Consider the following 8,960-nt stretch of genomic DNA (forward strand, 5'->3'; position numbering starts at 1 on the left):
CACCATCAGAGCAGACAGGTAAAACCCAGTGGAGTCAAAAATAGTCATCGTTAAATGTTCGTATTGATTAGATTTTCACTTTTTGAAATCGGTTTAGAAAAAAAAAACATTATAGTGTCCAAAATGCTTTCAAAATCCAGGATACTTGAGAGTCTCACACTATATAGTTTTTAGTAGTTGGGGATTGGGGTGGAAATTTGGACACAGCTCTTCACTCGAGACTGGTTTGCCTGTTGTAGCCGTAAGATATTTGGGGGCTCGTCCGGGATCTGTCCCATTTGGCCAGTGTTATGTTTGTTTGGGCAATACTTAGTTGGAGGTTTGTCTTTTTATTGCCCTTGTTTGTTTTTATCCCACATCTTTTTTCCAGTATATGAAAGACATGGTGTCCGGTCACAATTATGACTTTCTCCTCCATGATCAGTTTTCAAACGGTTGGCACGTCCATGAATATTAAGAGATGCTACCAAATCAGAGCCCCTTATCGGTCAAAGTTCAATCTGGTTTAATTGATGCATGTTGTATACGTAGAACCTGTGCGAATGTGAGAGTTTTGAACACCGAAGCCTGAAACTCCTAGACTTTTCATTGGACGTGGCGGCTTGAATGCGCCTTTCCTGAGGCGGTGTGAACGTCAAAGAAGAAAATGAACAAAATGCATTTGAGGTCTCTAATGTTGCTCCTTGTCTCCATCAGCTGCCCACTCAGACAGCAGAACTACGACTACGCCATGTACCTGCTGACGGTTCTCTACCACGAGTCTTGGGTGAGCTCAGCACTTTTTTCCCAAACCTCCCCTCCTCCACTCCTTCGTGTGCTCTTCTCTTTACTTTCTGCCGGTGTCCGAGCTTTTGTTCCCTGACCTTTTAGGGTTTTTTCTTCAAGCATTTGCTCAGTTAAAGGCCAGCTGCTCGCTGCTTTGGGCTTCTGTCACTTCCAGCCTCTTCATGCTTTGAGTTATAGTTCCTTCTACACGGCCCAGAAAACATCTCAGCATCTGTTTGGGTTTTTACTTCATAAATCCCGTTTTTAACTTCAGAATATCATGCATTTTGTTAATGCACTTGGCCTGATCACGTTTTAAAGACACACTCAGGTGAAAATGTGTGGCATTTTTCTGATACTGGAGGACATATATAAAGAAAATTAGGATTAAATTTGTATTTATTCAAATAATTGAGAACTAGGATTTGACGACAAAAATGACATTTGAAAACGATTGTATTTGTGACATAGAAAATGCTGTGGGTGGGCCACAAGCTCCCTGCTTCTCATACATGCACTTTGTAGACAAATAAATCCGTGTTTGTTTTCCTCGTCTGAGCTTAAGGGTGTGAGGGGCTGTAAGCTAGAGGGACAGCATGTAAACAGAGAGCTCTCAGTAACGGTGAGGGGTAGTAGGGGAGGGCTTACTCTCCCGTCCACCACTCAGAGGTAATTTTCTAATGAACTAGTGATGTTTTTTGGGGTTTTTTCCTAAAAATTGCATAATTATTATTAAAAGACCTCTGGGAATGATTTGAAATGGATCAAAAGATGATTGGAGTGGGATTTGAATGATCTAAAATCCTCTTTACTGAATCAAATTCTGACATTTTTTCTTTGCATTAAGGATTTTTGTGTTTTTTTTAATATTTATATTTTTTAATATCTCTGAAATCAAAAGTTTTTAGAATTTGTTCTCGAAATTCATGCAAAAATACTGAATCTGTTTTGTTTTAATTCACAAGATTACAATTTGATCAGAAGTTTAATTAAACTTTTTAAAACAATTTTAAAACTAAATTTATTGGGTCACTTTAACACACATATACTAACAACACTATGACACATAATGAAACCAAAATAATTTCTTTAAAAAAAAAAGGAAATATTTTAAAGAAAATCTAATGACCAATTTGATAAATATATATTGAATTTCTAACTGAAATAAATGTCTCATCTATAAGATTTTTATTTATGTATTTATAATCATGATGTAACTGCTCCTGAATATTTGTTTCACTTATCAAATGGTTCTTCAGAATACAAAAATCAGGCTACCACAAAAATATAAAATATATAAATAAATAAAAAAAAAAAACTTCTTGTGTAATTTCTGTTTCTTCCTAATAATGAGCAGCATTTAGATCTGGCAGAAATGTTGTTGAAGCTTTTAGCAGGAGTGGCCATTCCTGCTGCCCAGTGGTCTGAGAGACCGGCTCCATTAGGGAGGTATCGGAGATGAATGGGCAGCATAATCGATGTGACATTTCTCCACAGGTAAGTGGAAAACAGACTCTGAGATCAGGTGTTGACCCCGACACTCCTTCACATTAAAAGCCCCATGAGAGCCGCCCGTCTTCAGGTCTTCTCTCCAGCACGATTACATCTGAATCAGCGGCGGTCCGCCCTCGTTGTGTAACTTCAGGACAACCGTGTTGAAGATGTTTTGGGGACATGAGTCAGGAAACGGAACACTGTCCGGTGGCATTTCGGACGCACAATGAAAGACACAGTGTTTGTCGAGCGAGCTGTTGGAAGATGTGAGAGCGGCAGAGGGATCAGGCTGTAACGCTAGAACACAAAGAAAGCAACTGTTGGCAGCCGCTGATGTGATAACATCTGCTCGCTCCAGGAGCAGGAACGTCGGCTCCGATGTGGAGTGTGGTAATGCAGACGGGAAGGACGGATCCAAACTTTTCTCCTCCTGTCCCCCTCAACGACTGGAGGTTGCACAAAAAATGTTATAACAGGAACATTTGACGGCTCAGATTCATGATCAGCAAACCCTTAAAAAAATCATATAGAAGGAAAAAAAAACAAAAGGAAAATAAAAAACCTATGTTAAAATTCCTCTAAATCAAAGGTGTCAAACATTTAGTGAACAAACTAAAACTTTAAAACTTTAAAAACGTAACTCTTTAACATAATTATGAACTAGATATATAGTATTACCTGTGGTAATGCTAGTGTGAATGCCTTAAGCTGAATTTGGCCACTTAAGATGCTAGTGCTGATAGCTGAAGATGCTGAAATTGATAGATAAAATCGCTGAAGCTGATACCCAGCTAAAATATTAGCTTATTGCCTAATTAGCCTAAAAAACAAACATAAAAAACCTTGGGTTAGCCAAAACATCTAGCATGTTTCTAAAAAAAATAACTAAACTTCAAAATAGCCTAAAAAACAACAAAAAAGGCTAAATTAGCAAAAATAGCTAGTATGTAGCTGAAATATTAGCTAAACTCCAAAATAACCTAAAAAATCTTAGTAAATGCCAAAATGGTCCAAAAAGCTAACAGAATGCACATTTTAAAAACTTTAAAACTGTAACTTTTTAACATACTTATGAATAAAAAGGCAGGATTATTATTCCAGAATGAATTAAGTTAAACCTTAAATAACTTAATATTTTACTAAAAAATATTTTGTCAAATTATACAAGTTAGAAATGAGCGCAAGATAACATCAGGCCATTAATAAAAATAAAATGAGATCTGGAGGGCCGGATCCGGCTCAGACGAGGAAAATTGGATCTATCAAGCGGAGCAGGGAGCCGTATATATATATATACGGAATGGAATACTCAGAAATCCCATTTAGCTTGATTTTCTTCATATATGTCTTCCATCATGACAAAAATGCCACAAGAACATGGTAAAAACACGCAAAAAAACAAATTTCCATCAGATTGGATCTTTTAGCTGCTGCATTGCGGTTTGCATTTTTCTCCAAGAAAGGTAGAGACAGTAGATCCACAGCTTCATATAAATAAATCCTATCAACAGAGGAGCATCGGTGCAAAAAAAGAAAAACTCTGTATGCACGTGTTTTTTTTCCACAGAAAATTGAAGCATGGGAGGCTGAGAAGACGGTGGCAGACATGGAGGAGTACATGTGGGAGGACAGCCCATCTCAAAGGAACATTGTAGAGCTGCTGATGCGCATGAAAGTGTCTGAAGGAGACGGGCAGGAAGTACGAGAGCAGCTGCTGGAAAGGAGAGACGTGCAGGAGTACAAGGACTCGGTCACGAGGCTGAAGAACGAAGGAGAGAGCGAGAGCAGCATGCTGCAGTACAAGGAGGCCGTGAAGAAAGTCCTCAACGTCTAACACTTCTCCAAAGATAAGGACCTGATTCTAGATCACAATATGCTTTGATTTCTCTGAGGACTCAAACCTCACTCTCCAAGCAGACAGCGCGTCCTTCAAGATCTGTCGTCTCAGATGTATATTACAGCTTAATACAAAATAAAAGCCTAACATGTTTTGTCTTGTACATTTTTTCTCAACATAATGTTCAAAGCATTTGTGGAACAAAGACTCGATTCAGAGTTTGTTCCCCTCAGCAGGTTGAGCAGCAGCTCTTCAGTGAAAGGACGCTTTCAGCAGCAGGTTATTTAACACTTCTACTGTTTCAATCTCTGCTCCACATTTGATTTCTCTGGTAATCCAGCAGTTTAATGATGAAACCACGAGGAAAACAGTTCAATTGTAATCAGACAAGTGGCTAATGTTTATTAAAGTTTAGCAGCGTGGAGGTTGAATAAATCAACAAGTTTGGAGTAAAAACAGCTCATTTGTTTTGCAGTCTCATTAAAATGTCAGGTCCCCCAGGGTTCCATGGCCTCTCGTGTAAATAAAATGAGTTTAGAAATAGTATCAGATCTTCTGTAAAATTGTCCTCAGAGTAAAGCAGTTTTCTCCCTCATGGTATAAAAAGTACGTCACCCTCAAGCTATGTACTCACAACTTCAAAAACACTCTTAAACGTGTGGTGTTCACACTGGACAAGCAGGGAGGGGCTTCCTCTTCTTTTTCCACCACTTACAGATGGAAGAGTTTAGGTCCAAAATATAAAAGGGGTGCAATTTTCGTAATTCTTATTCCGGGTTCTCTTTCCCAGCTCTATTCCCATTCATGAAAGACTTGATGATCATAGCTTCAGAGTAATATTACTGAATTTAGTGAAACTCTTTTCTAGTTGGATGAGTTCTATATCTGCCCAGTTTTCCACCATCCGGTTGTGTGTGAAGTCTGCTCTGATCTGGTAGAGTCAGATCCTCTCAGATGTAGAACAATTCTCTTCTGAACTGTTATTGGATTTTTTTAAGTGAAAATCAATTTGATGAATCTTTCAAACCCAGAAGTCCTTCTGTTTTTGGGCCCGTTTCCCCCCTCAGGAGCTCTCTCGGACCAGCACGTATTTGATGAGGCGCATGGAGCCTTTCTTCCCTCTCCAGGACGTGCGGTAGCGGCCCATCCTCTTCTTCTGACCTTTCCAGCTCACCAGCAGCAGAATGGAGCAGCAGCAGCTCAGCAGCACCGTGACACAGACGACCACCGCCACCAGCAGAGTGTGAGCGGCCATGTGCCATCCAGGTCCGAGCTCCGCATCCTCGTCCTCCCCGCCCTGGTCGTCCTCGCCGCCTGCAGTGTGGTTCCCGTGCGGGCGGCCCGTTGTGTCGTTAGCATCCTGAGAGCCGGGAGTAAGAACTAAAGAAGTGGAGGGGCTGCTGGTCACCAGAGGGGGAGTGAGGGTGGAACGATGGGAAGGGGTGGAAGTGGGAGCTTGGGTAATTGTTGTGGAGTCTGGAGACGTCTCCGGGTGGAGTCTGGAGGTTACCGTGTTTGACATAGAGGGTGAAGCGGATGTGACTCGTGTCGTTTGAGCACACCTTCCTAAGGTCGCTGGAGTCTTTTCCGTTGAAGTAACTGTTGTGGCGTCTTCCTTGGCCGTGCCGGCGTGCATGGCTGCTGAGGGAGACGGCTGAACCGTGGCTGCAGAGGTCGGCGGCAGCACCGCAGGAGCGGGGTGAATGAACTGGCGTTTGTCTGAAGGCAAGGCGTCCGAGGCGTTGATCCGGGTGTAGTGATGGGGTAACACACGGACAGTTGATGAGAAGTATTTTCCAAACACCAACAGATCCGGATCTGCACCTAAAGGAGAAATGCATTAAAAAGGGGATCTTTATAAACTAGTTTTCTTTGCACATTTTCTCGTTTACTTTATTAACCTTTCACGCATCCCCTCAGGGGTCAACAGCTTTCACTGATTCACACATTTGGTTTGGTAGAGTTTTATACCAGATGTTCATTTATCCGGGCTGGGGACTGGCACAGGGAGACCCAAACCTGGGCCCCTGTGACGACGTAGTAGAGCAGTAGTGTGAAGGGTCTTAAGGACCCACACTGGATTCAGCTCATCACACCCTCTGGTTTTCCATGTACTAGTCCTAGACCCCCAACTGACCCATCCAGAAGCCATTTTCTTGTTTGTAACATTAGTAGCAGCTGTGACAGCTTTGATAACCACTACCTCGACAGCACTGCGGGTTGGGGAGGAGCAGATAGTTTGGGCTATTGGTTTCTATTAACAGCTACGTTCACACCACACTCCGTGACGCGCGTTCAAGTGACCTTTACTAATGGAAGGTCTAGTCACGTGTCAAAGTCAAGGCCCGGGGGCCGGATCCGAGCCCTCCAGGTAATTCTATCCGACCCTCCAGATCATTTTATTCATCCATCCATCTTCTTGGCCACTTCTTCCCTTTCGGGGTCGCGGGGTGCCAGAGCCTAACCCGGCTGCTGATGGGCAAAGGCGGGGTACACCCTGGACAGGTCGCCAGTCTGTCGCAGGGCCACAATCACATTCACACCTTAATTCTATAAGTTTAATTTCCAAGAGGAGATAAATACAGAAGCAATTTCCGGCTAAGAAACAAGAGTAACACAGTGCAACTTTTTCAGGTGATAAGACTTGTATTAGACATTGCAGGTATTTAGTTTAGACTTCCTGATTTTGCATTTAAAACATTCATCTAAATGCTAAAATAAATGTAAAAAATAATCTGAACTAAATGGCAGACATATTTAAATGTTACTCCTTACCACACATCACTTCTCGGGTACTTTTTAGTTCTCAAGTGACATTTTAAACATATTTTTTCTAAATAAATACATAAATAAACTCCCATTTTGGCTGTATTACACAAAAAGCTGCAGAAACAATTCTCAAGTTGGACAAAGAAAAAGACTGCATCGTTTTTAAATGTTAAGTCAAATGAAAAAAGTGATGCAACCAAATGTGAAATGTCAAATTAACTCAAATACTAAAGATTTAAATTTAGTAAATAGTTAGGACATGAAGAGAAAATGTTTTCTTTATGTTTTCATGTCCATTTTCCCTCAACCATCAATAAGACTTTTCTTTTATCAGACTATTAAAGTCTTAATGGAATTAGACCTTTTTATGTTCTTAATAACCAGAACTGTCTATGAACCTCTCGGAGCCCACAGGTCCTCAAGTTCCAGACGGTCCCAAAGGTCCGAATAAAGCCCCACATTCCAGCCCTGTGGCCCCGCCTCCAGAACAGAGGATGTGACGCTTCATCCACTGTGGAGGTTTTAAGAAAAAAAGCTTAACACTCAACTTTTTCACTTAGTTTTTACAGTATAAATGTTTTAATTCACTTCATGGACTGTTTTTGCTTTTTCTTTGTGTAATTTATGTTGATGGCTTTTATTACAGTCATTTGTATGTGTTTTATGTAAAACACTTTAAGTTGTTCTATAAGAGAAAAAGAGTTTTCTGTACAGCTACTGCAGCTACTGCAGAATTCACCCTGGAGTTTTAAAGAGTCAGTTTAAGGATCAATTTAAAGATTTTTTTTTATTTCTTTAATGGTCATGGACCTTCTTATAACAGAATTGTTAAAAACCTGCATTTAGGGCGTTCTTGAACGCGTCACATTCCCAGTGTGTCTGTAGCTTCACAGTGAAGAAGAACAACAGCTAGAGACCGACCCGTTTAATCTAAAATTTGATTTAATAATCTTTCAAATTTATGACTATTCCTTTTTTATTTTCTATTTTGAACTGAATCATGCTTTTAAAACAGGTTTAATATTTTAACATATCTTTATAAGTTATGGCTAAGCTTTAGGGGCGGAGCTATAGGGGAATGGTGACCTCCACTTGCCCCCGAATTTCTGAGCAAATATTAACACTATTATTGACAAAAATTAAGAATTGATCTATAAATGCTCCTTTAAACACAGAGACATGCATATTTAGACTTTTTCAATATTAATTATTCGGCATATCTGTTTAAGAAAGTGGGAAAATGTCAAGTTTTCACCAGATATGTTTCACAATCTAAGATCAAAGTGGTGGATAATAAAACTCTGATGACCCAGCATTTTAGCAGCATTTAAATGCATCACTTACACCTGAATTTTAGAGATGTGAAAAGAATATCACATCAGATTTGTGTGTGAATGTGATTTTGTGTGTGTAACAAGTAATTTGTGTATAATTTGAAAGATTTTTGTGTAGTTCGTTTCACGTTGTATTTTAACAAGCTGTTCAGCGTGTGCAAATTTGTTTTGTATTTTTTGTTTGTTTTCCTAATTTTTGTACATGTGAAAACACAATTCCAAGTACATAAAGTTACACATAAAATGTACTATATGTAGTTACAAATAAAGAATTACGCAAATTGAATGAGACAATTTTCTCTCCACATAAAGTGTTCATCGGTGTAACTAAACTTCCCAGTTGTGTAAACTTAAATGCCGATAAACCTTTATATGAAAGAGGTCTGTAATTAAAAAAAAACTCCACATAGACAATAGATCCTTGTGGGGCAGTTCAGAGAGTTACCCTTTGTGATGTTATAGAGAACAACGTTGCCTCTGTGCGTCAGGATGCAGCTCTCCAGCGTGGGACAGTGCAGATGGAAGCAGTTCTGGTTCTCTGGAGTGGTTTCGTACTGAAAGGCGGCCAGATTGCAGGAAACTGCAGGTAACAAGAGACGAAACATATAAATATAATATTATTATTAATAATTTTTAAAAATGAATTCAAAATAAATGACAATAAAACAGATTTAAATTTTAAAAATGAATAAAAAAATATAACAAAAATAAATTAATAAAAAAATAAAAATAAATAATAAAATATATATATATAAATACAT

The 8,960-nt window shown here is 39.5% G+C and overlaps 2 protein-coding genes across 2 annotated transcripts in view; one reads left to right on the forward strand and one right to left on the reverse strand.

The window, feature by feature from the left end:
• mrps35 (mitochondrial ribosomal protein S35) overlaps positions 1-4,249 on the forward strand; it is a 12,502-nt gene extending 8,253 nt beyond the window's left edge. Inside the window, exons 7-8 of the mRNA XM_024282581.2 lie at positions 697-766; positions 3,827-4,249. Coding sequence (XP_024138349.2) covers positions 697-766; positions 3,827-4,093 — 337 coding nt within the window. The 3' untranslated portion in view covers positions 4,094-4,249. The remainder of the gene's footprint in view (positions 1-696; positions 767-3,826) is intronic.
• A 121-nt stretch (positions 4,250-4,370) lies between these two features.
• The window catches only part of LOC112152786 (MANSC domain-containing protein 4), a 5,189-nt gene continuing 599 nt past the window's right edge, over positions 4,371-8,960 (reverse strand). Inside the window, exons 2-3 of the mRNA XM_024282580.2 lie at positions 8,645-8,779; positions 4,371-5,920 (exon numbers count right to left, since the gene is read on the reverse strand). Of these exons, the coding sequence (XP_024138348.1) occupies positions 5,160-5,920; positions 8,645-8,779 (896 nt within the window). The 3' untranslated portion in view covers positions 4,371-5,159. The remainder of the gene's footprint in view (positions 5,921-8,644; positions 8,780-8,960) is intronic.

The sequence above is a fragment of the Oryzias melastigma genome, linkage group LG6 (assembly GCF_002922805.2).
Source record: "Oryzias melastigma strain HK-1 linkage group LG6, ASM292280v2, whole genome shotgun sequence".
In the NCBI taxonomy this organism is placed as follows: domain Eukaryota; kingdom Metazoa; phylum Chordata; class Actinopteri; order Beloniformes; family Adrianichthyidae; genus Oryzias; species Oryzias melastigma.